This window comes from Myxine glutinosa, chromosome 1, assembly GCF_964187855.1.
Source record: "Myxine glutinosa chromosome 1, kmMyxGlut1.1, whole genome shotgun sequence".
Taxonomy (NCBI): Eukaryota; Metazoa; Chordata; class Myxini; order Myxiniformes; family Myxinidae; genus Myxine; species Myxine glutinosa.
The window spans coordinates 328,810,069-328,824,606 of NC_136261.1; the positions used below are offsets into that span (position 1 = coordinate 328,810,069).

Below are 14,538 nucleotides of genomic sequence, written 5' to 3' on the forward strand. Positions count from 1 at the left end.
ATTCTCAAGCCTGATACGCTTTCTGTTCTCCTTCACTGCCAGAGTGTTGTCCACAGATCCCATACGTGAACTTGAGGGATCCTCACGCTGCATGATAAGGAATGCTTTGTCTTCTTCATTCGTCATTTTCTCAAGCGCATCATTTGGTGAGATATCGAAGAGGGATTGCAGATCATCTTTGAACATCTGCTCCTTCACTCTATCGTTTTTGAATGTCTTGGTTCTATTTTTCTTTACCAGTTTGTAGGCATCATACAACTTCAAAAGTTGGCGCTCACAGGAATCTACTCTCTGCACTGGAATTTGTGCTTTCTCCCAGTATGCACACACAGCTTGTCCACTAAGTTTGGCACTTTCACGAACTGTATGGTGTTCTTGTATGTGATGGTACACCATTTTCTGCAATGTGCGTCCTTTGGTTGGTAGTCCCCCACATATTATTTCCTTTTCAGACTTGCCCAGCAACCAAACCGTGGAAGAGCTGCGAGTTTCTGCCATCTGAAAAAAGCAGGATAAATTAAAAATGTTATTTTTTGAGCAACCTCTAAATAAGTTCCAATGGACCTCATAGTTGGTTCATATGATCTTTATTAACATAGGAACAAGGGCAGCCTTGTGGAGCATGGATTTGTAATAGTATTAAATATTACATATATCTGTGGACCACCCCAGTGTGGATCCAATGTGTCATGTATGGATGTGCAAATTTTCCCACTGTTCAAACGTGTCTCTTTCCATTTCAGGGAGTTACGTCAGAGTGCAGATGGTGCAGATGGTGCAGATGTGAAACGGGCCGGTATCCTGAGAGTTAATAAATGTATGACAATCAATCGAGTTACATTACACAATGCGCATGAACCATTTCTCCTTCACTTCTTCCGCCGAGCAATAATTGTCTCCACCACCATTGATGGCACTGCTGTGATCATCAACCATGCTTTCCTCTTCAATTTACTTTTGCCATAGTAATCCTGATAATAATTCACAGACCGGTGTCTGTGTGATTGTTTGTCGCGTAACTCCGACTTCAGTTCTGGCCCGATTACATGCAGACTTGCTACATGGGATCAGCATGACCCCAGTTAGTGTATAGAGGTGTTTTTATCTTTGCGGTCGTCTTTAGGGGGGGGGAGAGGAAGGGACGCCAATTCTCTAGGTAAATGTGTATCATGTAGCGCCATCTCCAGGTAGGAGAGGGTATTACACATCCCCATCCTTAAAAGTACCGTATTCATGTCCCCACGTTTACCAGTGGTCCAGTGCAGTTGGGTTTATTGAATTAGTAACTTGATGTTTTTGGGCATGTTTTTGCTTCATGCATGTAACCCGGGTTTTTTCATTTTATTTTCGGGATTGATTGAGGGAACTGTAAGTTGCTTATACACTACGCAAATAAAGTTATGCATCAGAAGAACGTGTTACATGCCTACAACAAGATTGCCCGTAGGGCCGTAGAATCCCGTTGATTTAACGCCAGGTGGGGTTGACTCAGCCTGTCATCCCCCGAGGTCGACAAAATGAGTACCAGATAACTGGTTATAGAGAAGCATTGCATCAGCGGCAGATGCGCCCACATAAATGATGCTACCAGCAGCCGGGTGGCTGCACACGAACCACCACCACTTCAAACAGGCCAAAATTAATAGATATATTGAAAACTCACATGGCTGGAGAAGATAATATAGTAGTGAAGGAGTCCGGACTCCAGTAGAATACGGATAAAAGGATGGCAAGGCACAAACTCGTCCGAGAAGATGTTTATTCGTAAAACCAACTCGTGAACACTGAAAAGCCCGTTTATCGGGCTGCATTATAAAGCACAACCAGAAACCGAAACCGAAAGCCACGCCTCTCAAGCGAGGCGTGCTTCGGTGGTCACGTGATCGACAGGTGTAGCTGATTATACCCGCACGCGCGGCACGCTTTGGTGGTCACGTGACCAGCCACTCTGGCGCCGCGGATCCCCGCCGGTGACGTCACTGGCTGGAGCAAGGAGATTCTGATGCTGGTCCTGCTTGGGGGACCCATGGGTCGCTACACACGCCTCCCCCCCAGAATGGACTTGGTCCAGGGAGGTCAACCTGAGGGGGGTCCGGATGACCCGACCGAAACGACCCCTGGCCAGTCGTGGGGGGGGGGGGGGGGTCCGGTGTGGTGGCGGGTGGTCGGACGGGGGGTGCAGGCAGGGGGGGGGTCCGGTGTGGTGGCGGGTGGTCGGACGGGGGGTGCAGGACGGGGGGGGCGGCCGAGGGGCCGGGCAAGGCCTCGGGGGAGGCTGCCGAGGTTCCTCGCGGGCCTCCCGAGGTTGCAGTTCGCGGGTGCAGTGCCGAGAAGGCTCGAGCGGTGCACGCGAAAAGCGGGTGAGCCAACCGAGGGGCTGGTCAAGGCCTCGGGGGAGGCTGCCGAGGTTCCTCGCGGGCCTCCCGAGGATGCGGGGCTGGTCAAGGCCTCGGGGGATGCAGTGGACGGGGGGTGGCCGAGGGGCCGGGCAAGCCCTCGGGGGAGGCTGCCGAGGTTCCTCGCGGGCCTCCCGAGGTTGCAGTGCGCGGGGGCAGTGCCGAGAAGGCTCGAGCAGTGCACACGAAAAGCGGGTGAGCCAACCGAGGGGCTGGTCCAGGCCTCGGGGGAGGCTGCCGAGGTTCCTCGCGGGCCTCCCGAGGTTGCAGGGTCGGAGAAGTAGTTGCGGTTGTAGTTGTAGGTGCGCGAGGTGGTCGGACGGGGAGTCGAAGGTGACGCCAGAGAGAGGCCAGAGAGGAGTCGAAGGTGACGAAGCAGCCGTTCTGCCAACGTCAGTGCGCGCGAAGGTGACGAAGCAGCCGTGCCTTCGGAGGGTCTTAGAATAGCTTCGCCCCTCCGGTCGTAGAGGAGGAGCCGAGCGCGGTGCGTGAACCTCATAGTCATGGCCGTCGTTGTTTCCGAAACTCCGGCATTTCGAAACCGCATTCGAAACTGCGCCCGAAGCCGTGCGGGAGAAGCCGGCGTCACCAGCTTAGGTGGCTTCCCTGGCTAGGGCGTGCTTGCCGTGTCCGTTCACAGCCCCCGCATCCGTGCGGGGGCAGTCGGGGTTGCGTGTTCAAATTCGGGGTCACCAGTGAAGGAGTCCGGACTCCAGCAGAATACGGATAAAAGGATGGCAAGGCACAAACTCGTCCGAGAAGATGTTTATTCGTAAAACCAACTCGGGAACACTGAAAAGCCCGTTTATCGGGCTGCATTATAAAGCACAACCAGAAACCGAAACCGAAACCGAAAGCCATGCCTCTCATGCGAGGCGTGCTTCGGTGGTCACGTGATCGACAGGTGTAGCTGATTATACCCGCACGTGCGGCACGCTTTGGTGGTCACGTGACCAGCCACTCTGGCGCCGCGGATCCCCGCCGGTGACGTCACCGGCTGGAGCAAGGAGATTCTGATGCTGGTCCTGCTTGGGGGACCCATGGGTCGCTACAGTAGAGTTTCTTCAAATAATAACAACTTCTGGCTGCCAGACCCTAAGACCAATCATATTGAATTTTAAACACCTGTTCTGCTCTGCGACTACGACATTACGTTGAAGTTTCACATCGATCAATGAAGCGGTTCAAGAGATATATATTTTAAAGATTTTCGTTCAATCCAATATGGCCGCCAAACCATGTGATGCATGAATTATTCAAGAGCAGCATGGTATATGCAAGGCATGGGGAACATATGTGTGACGTTTCCATTAGATCTGTTCAGCCATTCTGGAGGAGTGGCATTTTAAAGTTTTATTATTTTAAAAAATCATAGCCACCAAATCATGTGACCTATGACGTCATGGTCACGGAACTTTTTGTTTGTCATGGGTATTCGATCATGCATGTAATTTTTTGCCTCAATCTGTTTAGCCGTTTCGGAGAGAAAGGGGTTTTGGTGGTTTTGAAGGCTTTTTTCTTGTATACAAGATCGAGGTTAGTTTAAGGGCGGGCACATGAAAACAAAAAACATAAACGGACACATAAAACAATAAAGTGAGGGGGAGACAAGATGGGGAGAGAGAGGGAAGCACACAAGCACAGCAGTAGAGAACTGGGACATCGGGAGATCTGTCCGAAAGGAAGGGCTTGGGGGGGGGGGGGGGTGGGGGAGGGAAGGGGTACAAAACAAATTGACACTACAAGGAATTTCAGGAATGAAGTCGGAGATTGAAAGACTTGGATTTGGAGTGTATTAACGGGGTTAGAAAAGATCAAGGTTTTGGATGGGGGGAGATAAGAGGTGTTGGTGAACAGCTGTTTTAAAGACCTGGAGGGAGGAGTGGAATGGAAGAGAGTGAGGGAGTTTGTTCCAGAGGCGGGAAAAAAGAGGAATGAAAGAGTGAAGGTGAGCAGAGAGTCTTGATTTTGGCAGTTTCACCAGAAGAGGGTTGCTGGCAGTTCTTGTGCGTCCTGCAGGAATATTTGGGGGACAGAGCACAGATAGAGCTGGGAGAGCTAGGCCAGAGAGGAGTCGGTAGAAGACAGAAAGACCACCAACCTGCCTGTGGTGAGAGAGTGAAAGGTCCTCAGAATCAGCTTCATCGCAGGAGATTGCAATGATCCTAAAAGCTTTTGTTTAAAAAACTTTTATTTTGTTTTTTTGAAAGCTGAAGGCTTTTGTGTTAAAACAAATATGGCGGCCGAACCACGTGACCGATGACAACATTATTTTGTTTTTCTCCACCAAATTATCCATAGATGCTCAATAAATTTCATCTTGATTGGATGAAGTTTTGTACTTGTCGAATTATGACGTAAAAATGGAGGCACCTATGACATCATCATCAACATATGTTATTCCCCATGGAGAGTTCTTTACAATGAGCCATGTATAAATTTTTCCTATGCAGCGCTTTCGGAGATATAGAGGTGCAATTGTTTTCGTTTTTTTTCTTCCAAGATGGCGCCCGTACCAAGTGACCTAAGACGTCATAATTAGCATTTAAATATTCGACAAGGGGAGGTGCCCTTCTGGTGAAAATTTCCTGTCAATCGGACCAACGGTTGCAGAGAAAAGCATATTTATTCTGTGCGGACAAACACACAGACAAACAAACAAAGAAACGGACTCAAATGCAATACCCTCTCCTCTGGCGAGGGTAACGAAAACGGCACTCGGTGGAACACATACATCCGCCAGGATGAACAGTTAACGTTTTGTATCCCACTGATAGGTCGGATCCATCCGGACCTGAATCAAAATGCAATTGGCTTGATCTTGTCGCCAAACCAACTTATCAACCTAATTTTAATTCCGTCCACGTTTTGAAATATCGTGTTATATCGTTTTTGGCCCTATATAAAAAACACTCTCTAATCCGTATCACATCTTCACCAAAATCGAATCAATTCGTCCTTATCGCACACCAAACTGGTCCACCATGTTTTATCCAAATCCGTTCATAACGTTTTGAGATATCATGCAATGCATCTTTGTTGGTCCAATCTCTCTCTCGTTTGTGAAGAATCTCTTAAAAATTATATTAGTCGGCTTGGCTGCATCAATTCCTGGGGGAGCGACTGTGCTGCTTATGCTTTGTCCCCTATTACCAGTCATCTGGATCTGGAACTAATTTTGCTGAACTTTTGATACACGAGTACTCCCGCTCACTACGGGAGGGGCAGGAAGGGTCGTTCCTCTTTGGGGTATATAGATTACAGTCAATCTATGGTGTGGTGTAAAGAACATTGGGTGTGTGTTCATTTACCAAGTTTCTTGTGGAGAGATCGCCAAGTGGTTTAAGCATTCGAGCAAGCACTCCATTCAAAACCGTTAAGGAACGGCTGGCTTGGCAAGTGCTAGCTAGCTGCTTGGTAAATGAGCACAACCCGGGCTTCTCCCTCTTAGTTTCGTGTTAAACAGCAGGATCGAGTTTCAAAAGTTCGCTACGAAAAACGCCACAGTAGTGCCAGAAAGGGCGATGTTATTAACCCAACATTTGTGGGGTATATAGAGTACCGAAGATTTTCGCTCAGTTCTGTAAGTAAACCTTACTTCATGGATGTTGGGATTCCTCCAAATTTCTTCATTTAGTGTTATAAAGAGCATTAGCGACTGTTTAAAAAGCTAATCATACGTGTAGTGAAATCATATTCGTACTGAACCCGGGGTGATGCTCGCTGCTCGTTGTCACCGCTGGGGCGTGACTATAAGACCCGCTGCTGCGACGGTGCTCCGAGACTTCTCCCTTGTGACATGTTACATCGGTAGCCTCGCTAACGGTACGCCTGTATAGATATCGGGCTTGCTTGCATTGAATGATATGACTGGACCCATGAGATGTCGCATCATATACTTATTGTGTATTTCTACTTTACAGGAATGATGTGATGATCTAAATGCAATTAAACCAACCATTGGACTAAAGTTGTGCGGACCTGATTGGTTTTCCACAACACTTAATTGCATTTAAGATCCATGGCTGGCAACAAGACGCTGACGGTGTCCATCTTCAGCGCCGATCCGCAAGCCGCGGATGGAGGCTTGCAGCTGAAGCACTGGCTCCGACAACTGCAGAATCTATTTGATGAGCCTGAGACTGAACCTACGGCTGCCGCGAAGCTAGCCACACTCCACGCAAAAATCGACTACCGGGTGTACAACGCCATCGCTCAATGCGCGACGTACGACCTCTCCATCGCCGAGCTTAAACGGCTATACATAAAGGAGAAAAGCCCGGTGTACGCACGCTATTTGTTGCAAACGCGGCGGCAGCAACCCAACGAGGCGATGGACCACTATGCCCAGGAGCTCCGGCAGCTTTTGCTGGACAGCGTCAGGGAGCCACGGACACCCGCGCAGGCTCAGGATGATCGTCTTTTAGATGCCTTCATCGCTGGGGTCTCCTCCCAGGAACTAAGGCTCAAACTCTTGGAGAAGACCGACCTGACCTTCGCTACGGCACTCGAGCAAGCGACCGTATACACCGAAGCGCGGATGCAATCGCACACCTACGACCGCACGCGCCTTCTGGCGGGCACCACACTACACGCCCGGCCGGAGAGCTCCACCGCCGAGGACGCGGATCCGCTCGCTGAACTCCGGGATGCTCCGGAGGATGACCCAACCCTAACGGCTGCCGTTATGACCAGCAGACCCAAGGCCTTGCGCGGGGCCGCATGTTTTTTCTGTGGAGGGCCTCGTCATGCCCGAGTCGTGTGTCCGGCACGTGACGCTATATGCCATTTGTGCTCGCTAAAGGGACATTACGCAAAAGTGTGCAGGAAAATGGCACGCGGCTCGCGGCACATTGACTCGCGCAGTCGCGGACGCGCGGGCGCAGCGACCTTGAATGGGCTAATAGCGGAGCCCGCAAGCCAAGCCCGACACCCGGCGCCTTACCCGACTTCGAAGGGGAGGGCCCCTCTCTGCGGGCCCCTGGACGCTCAGACGTCCTTGGCGGGCGTCACCGGACAGCCACCACCGTCTCCTTCTCCATCGGGCACAAAGGCCGTGTCCTTGGCCAAACTCCGGGCCACGCAAGGGGCTTTGAAACCTCGCCAAGCCCCGACTCCTCGCGTCGTCCACGAACTAACAGCGGCCCACGCCCCGACAAAGGAGTTAAGGGAGCTTTCAAATACTACGGAGGCCTTTTGTCAAAGCGGCCAAAAATGTCATAAGGCGATTTCGAATACTACGGAAGCCTTTTCCAGCCAAAAATGTCAAAAGGCGATTTCGGATACTACGGAAGCCTTTTTCTGCCAAAAGTGTCAAAAGGCGATGTCAAATACTACGGAGGCCTTTTCTCGTCAGAATTGTCAGATTTTGAATCGCGAAACACCGGAATGCTGGGGAAAGCCCTCTGATGACGATAATGGATTCCCCATGGGCAACGCAGACTCCGGCCACGACCGCAAAACTGCTGCTGGCGTAGGATCCACCCGCGAGGCTGGTCCGACCCATTCGGGGGGCTCAGTCCTCGTCTGGCCTGGCTCAAGCCCTTATTCCCCTTATGGTTGAAGGCCATTGTGTTCGGGCCTTGGTGGATACAGGATCTACGGATAGTTTTATCGACCAGCGACTTGTGCTCAGGCATGGATGGCGGATCTGGCGATCTACGAGACGGATCTTCATGGCTTCCCAGGGGCTTCGGCTCAGCACGAAGGGGGAATGCCGATTAAAACTCGTGCTAAAGGGACGGGTTTTCCCTGATGTACACCTTATGGTTTTACCCGCATTATGTGCTGATATTCTGTTAGGACACGATTTTCTTAAGCTGCATGGACGTCTGGTAATGGAGTTTGGTGGGCCTGACACTCTTGTTGTGGGGGAGGACGACGCGCGAGCGGTGTGCGCCCTAGCGCAAATGGACGTCCAGCCGCTTTCGCTGTTCCCCAATCTAACCTCCGACTGCACCCCTGTCGCGGTAAAATCACGACGCTACTCTCGCGCTGACATGCAATTCATTGCGGACGAAACGGCTCAGCTCTTGAAAGACGGCATCATAGAGCCTAGTAGGTCGCCGTGGCGCGCGCAGGTCTTGGTGGTGCGCAGCGAGGCCCATCGCAGACGCATGGTAATCGACTATTCCCAAACGATTAACCGTTTTACACAGCTGGATGCCTACCCCCTTCCGGGGATGGACGCGCTAGTGCAACAGGTGTCCCAGTATTCGGTCTATAGCACTCTCGATCTCCGTAGTGCGTACCACCAGATCCCTATCTCTAGGGCGGATCGTATCTATACCGCTTTCGAGTCGGGGCAGCGGTTGTACCAATTTACGCGATTGCCTTTTGGGGTAACGAACGGGGTCGCTTGTTTCCAGAGAGCCATGGATGACCTCGTTGCGCGGGAGCACCTAACCGATGTTTTCGTCTACCTCGATAATCTTACGATTTGTGGATATGACCAAGGGCACCATGATGCTAATCTGAAGCGCTTCCTTGAGGTCGCGCAGCGGTATCACTTAACTATGAACGAGGCTAAGTGCCGATACTCCCTACGCACGATAGATCTTCTGGGGTACACCGTGACCCATGGCTCTGTCGCTCCGGATAAGGAGCGTCTGCGACCTTTGCTCGACATGGCCCCTCCCTGCGATCGGGCGTCTCTGAAGCGCGCCCTTGGGCTGTTCGCCCATTACTCCAAATGGGTGCAAAGTTTCTCCGCGAAACTTCGCCCCCTTGTGGCCTGCGACACCTTTCCCCTGAGTTCGGCCGCATTGACGGCCTTTGAAGGCCTTAAGACCGACATCGCCCGAGCCGCCGTGGCGACCATCGACGAGAGCGGTTCGTTCGTCCTCGAAAGTGACGCCTCGGATCAGGCCATCGCGGCGACCCTCTCCCAAGGGGGACGTCCCGTGGCTTTCTTTTCACGGACTCTTACCACCGCTGAGCGGAGGCACTCGTCCGTTGAAAAGGAAGCGTATGCGATCGTCGAGTCTATTCAGCGATGGCGCCCGTACCTACTCGGGCGGAGCTTCCAAATCATCACGGACCAGCAAAGCGTTGCGTTCATGTACGACACCTTACACGCCCAGCGCATTAAGAACGAGAAAATCACTCGCTGGCGTATCGAACTCGCCGACTTCTGTTACACCATCAAATATCGCCCGGGGAAGGATAACCAGGCCGCCAATGCCTTATCACGACCGGCTACATGTGCTGGTATCACCTCTTTGGAGGGCCTGCGGGTGCTGCATGCCACTGCGGGCCATCCCGGCGTCACGCGTTTCGCTCATTTCGTGCGGAGTGGGAATCTCCCTTACTCGATTGACGATATCCGCCGTATCTGTCGCGACTGCGCTATCTGCGCGGAAATCAAACCGCGTTTCTATAACCCTCCCATGGGGACTCTGGTGAAGGCTACCCGCCCGTGGGAACGCTTGGCGATGGATTTCAAGGGGCCATTGCCGGTGTCGAGCGGCTCTCGCTATCTGCTCACTATCGTTGATGAGTACTCGCGATTCCCCTTTGCTTATACGTGCGCGGACATGACTGCTGCCACGGTGATGCGATGCTTACAGAACCTGTTCTCAATGTTCGGTTACCCGGCCTATGTCCATACCGACCGGGGTGCGGTCTTCTTGTCTCAGGAGGTGCGCGGCTATCTGCTCCAAAATAACATTGCGTCTAGTTACACCACGCCGTACAGACCTCAGGCTAATGGGCAGATCGAACGCTTCAACGGGATTATCTGGAGGGCCGTCATGCTCCACCTCCGGACCCTCGGCCGGGGCCTCGATAAATGGGCTTGGTCGCTACCTACGGCGTTGAACTCGATCAGGGCTCTCCTGAGTATGGCAACCAACCAAACTCCCCACGAGCGACTTTTCCACCACCCCAGGAGCTCGGGGTGTATACGGTCTTTGCCCAGCTGGCTCGCTGGGCCCGGGCCGGCCTACCTTAAACGGGCGGTTCGCGCGAGCAAGTACGACCCCCTAGTGGACAAAGTGCAGATTCTCCAGGCTAATCCTGAGCATGCTCGTGTGATGACGTCTGATGGCCGTGAGACTACTGTCTCCGTTCGTCACCTTGCCCCTTGCGGGGTCGACGACCTAAGTAGGGAATCGGACGAACCGATCGAACCCATCTATGAGACTATGGCCTCTCCCGACGCTCCCATCACCGACAGTCCACTGACCCTCCCCTCGTCGAGACTACCCGGGCCCGAAGACTTGAAGTTACCCCCTTCGTCACCCGACCCTGTTGGCGCCTCTGACGCCGGGGACACAGGGATACGTGATGCCGTACCCGGGGAATTTCGGACGCGTGCTGGCAGAGAAATTCGCCGCCCGGCCCGATACGGTTGGGACGACTGATACTCCGCACCCTATTCGTGCTGACGCTCACTCGCTTTTAGCCACGCGGCCGTATAATTCTGACAGGGGGAGAATGTAGTGAAATCGTATTCGTACTGAACCCGGGGTGATGCTCGCTGCTCGTTGTCACCGCTGGGGCGTGACTATAAGACCCGCTGCTGCGACGGTGCTCCGAGACTTCTCCCTTGTGACATGTTACATCGGTAGCCTCGCTAACGGTACGCCTGTATAGATATCGGGCTTGCTTGCATTGAATGATATGACTGTACCCATGAGATGTCGCATCATATACTTATTGTGTATTTCTACTTTACAGGAATGATGTGATGATCTAAATGCAATTAAACCAACCATTGGACTAAAGTTGTGCGGACCTGATTGGTTTTCCACAACAATACGTGCTTGTGGTTTATAATAGTTTTACTTCCAGTAGCAGCTGTTGCCCCCACATAACACCGTTATAACTGTGAGCTAATTATCAAAGGTGGGCGGTCCGCTTCGAAAGTCCGCTTATCCGCTTATCCGCTGCAGCGGACTAACGTTTTCGAAGCGGATAAGCGAATCGGAACAACCCCCGGAAACCGAAGCGGATAAGCGTAAGCGGACTACCGAAAAATTAAAGCGCATCGCGATTCGCCAAATCAGCTGTTAGCCTGAGCCGTTACTCTAGAATTGTGAATATTTATTTAAGTGAATAATAAGTGAAACCCTAACAACTCGGCTCTCGCCCAATCTCTTCCCGCTCGAGTTCCGTGATGCTTGGGTAACTCTATTTCTCAGGCAGAACACGCCGCTCCCGAGCTCTGCCTCGGTCGAGCGCGTGTTCAGCTACGGGTCGGACATCCTCAGGCCTAAGAGGTCGGCCCTGGCTGCACCGAACTTCGAGGCCCTCGTCTTCATGAAGGGCAACCTCCAAATCCTCAAGAAGGCCCACGAGGTGGAGGAGGAAGACGAGGACTAGTCAACAGACTGCTAGTCTGTTGACTAGTAGACTCTCTTGTCAAAGAAAGGACGGGTAAATTGATTTTTCTTTAATGTAACTTGCATATATTAAAATTATATTTAAATTAACTGTAGCGTAGAGTAGAGTCGAGTGGAAAACTTTATTTCAATAAATTTTGAATAAATTTTATTTAAATAAAAATGTATATTTTTGATCTTAAAAGCTTTGTTTGTCTTTGTAGTAGTTAGAAATGGCTATTTAGGCTTAAAAAGCATTAAATTCCCTTTAGAAACGTCAAAAATCGCTTTTAAAACGTCGAAGCGCTTTTAAAAAATCGAATCGAAGCGGATAAGCGGATAAGCGGTAAGCGGACTAAGATTTTCGGCCGCTGAAGCGGATAAGCGAATCGGACTACACGGGCTGGCGGAGCGGATAAGCGGTAAGCGGACTTAAAATTTTCCGAATCGTGCCCACCTTTATACATACATACATCCACACATACATACATACATACATACATACATACATACACACACACGTACATACATACACACATACATGGGACATTCAAAATGCTCTCGAATTTGAGATGTAATATTCCAAGAAACACAAACGTTTATCACATTTTAATGTGTGGATACATAATTATTATCAAGGAAATAATTTCGTCCAAGTCCTGATTTGTCCTAATATTGATACATATTTAAAATTGCCGTTTCTTGGACAATTGTATCTTTTACCGTGATGTTTTTGCCCACACTGTGATTTATTCTTTGCAAAATGCTAATCAGCATATAATCAATGATGAATTCTGCACAATCCTTGCTGAAAACATTAATGTGATTTGAATTTTTTTTTGCGAAAGTTTCATCATAACTTTTATCAGCTTCTTCGAATAAAGTTGTACTGGTTGCATCATTTTTGTGTTTGAAGTCTTACTCCAAGAGATGAAAAGGAATTTGAGGTCACCTAAAAAATCTAATAAATCCATAATCTACAACAAATAAAGTGAATTTCAACGCACTGAAAAGTAAATAAAAACAAGGAGCTGATACAATCGGTCCCCCACCTTTTGGATGGTATGAGGCGTCGATCTGTGTGATATGAAAGCTAAATCTTGAACGGTTTTTAAAAATATTGCGTACACAACACAAGTTACTGAGATGGTTGACGTGGCAACATAATTCAGCCAATCACAGCTGTAATCCAATTAGGTTGAGGTAACGTCGGGAGGAATCGATATCTACAACATGAAAGGTAAAGGTTCAACGGTTTTTGAAATATTTTGTACACAAAAATATATATGGACAAATCATTGGTCAGTCGGTCGGAGCTCATTTTAATGTTCCCTGTCTCCGACCATGTCGGAGGCGTGACGGAAAATAATGTGTCTGAGAGATTAGGACATTATTACCTTCGCAAAAGCGGAAGGTTATGTTTTGATCGCTGTGTATTTATTTGTATGTCTGTGTGTGTGTGTGTGTATGTTATTCGCATAACTCAAAAAGTATTCAACCGAATTGCATTTGGTGGGATGATTGGTTATTATACGGGACACATTTGATTAGATTTTGGGAGCAATCGGGTCAAAGGTCAAGGTCAAGGTCACGAAAAGGTCAAAATCGTATTTTTACCATAGCGCGGTCAATTTTTATCCAATTGGCATGCAACTAATGCCAAAATGTTCAGAATTCAATGCCCGATCTTGTGATATACGACATGACCCAGTGAAGACATTACCCTTGTTAGCGGTTGGGGGTCAAAGGTCAGGGGGGTCACGCCCTTGCAAAATGTGCGTTTTTTGTCATAACTCGGTCAATTCTTATCCGATTTGCATGAAATCAGCACCAAACTGTTCACTGTTCTGTTCCCTACACTCCCATGCCAAGTACAGAACAGTAGCTGCGGCGAAGGTATGCGCTCTACCGAGTGCCCGTTCTAGTTGAACATTAATCCCTGTCTGTTCTCGGTCTCTTATAAATAAATGGCTCTGATCTTACAGAGGGGGTAAACAATATAGTCCTCTAAATATTCGATCCAACAATGAGAATTTCTGTATGTTGGTGTGATTTTTCGTTGTGATTGATCAGAATCGTCAATGATGACCATATTGTTCCTGAGGGCCTTTGAATTTAGGGAAAGGATTGAAAAGTTGGCGGAGACGGAAGGTCAAATGAATGAAAAGCACTCATTGATCCCGATGAAAATCGCTCACAAGTGTTTACGGAATAAATCACGGTCTTCTCTCGGTTTCACCAATGTAGTTCTTCCTGCAGGAGAGGGGAAGGGAGGAAGAGGAACAGGAGAGAATGCAGGATGTAGGGAGGACAGGATGAGAAGCAGGAAAGAGAATATTAACCTTCACCATTGAGAGATTAACCTTCACCATGGCGGATTTAACCCTTCTTCACCAGTTTGGTCAGCCGATCAGAGATAACTTCATCTGAAATAAGTTTGGTAAGCCGATCAGATATAACTCCACATTAAGTTTGGTCAGCCAATCAGAGATAACTTCACTTTAAATAAGTTTGTTCGACCGATAAGAGATAACTTAATAAATAAATAAGTTTGGTAAGCCGATCACAGATAACTTATCAAGAAATAAATAAGTTTGTTCAGCCGATCAGAGATAACTTAACAAGAAATAAATAAGTTTGGTCAGCCGATCTGAGATAACTTATCAAGAAATAAATAAGTTTGGTCAGCCGATCTGAGATAACTTATCAAGAAATAAATAAGTTTGGCAAGCTGATCAGAGATAACTTATCAAGAAATAAATAAGTTTGGTCAGCCGAACAGAGATAACTTAACAAGAAAGAAATAAGTTTGGTCAGCC

At 49.4% G+C, this 14,538-nt stretch overlaps 1 protein-coding gene across 2 annotated transcripts in view; it reads left to right on the plus strand.

Moving 5' to 3' along the window:
* The window catches only part of LOC137419508 (hemagglutinin/amebocyte aggregation factor-like), a 54,333-nt gene that overhangs the window by 30,672 nt on the left and 9,123 nt on the right, over positions 1-14,538 (plus strand). The window contains exon 4 of one of the 2 annotated variants that reach the window (XM_078769762.1): positions 744-1,063. The exons of the other annotated variant lie outside the window; for it this stretch is intronic. Within the exon in view, the coding sequence (XP_078625888.1) occupies positions 744-966 (223 nt within the window). The 3' untranslated portion in view covers positions 967-1,063. Of the gene's footprint in view, positions 1-743; positions 1,064-14,538 lie in introns of those variants that run through there. 2 annotated transcript variants of the gene reach the window in all.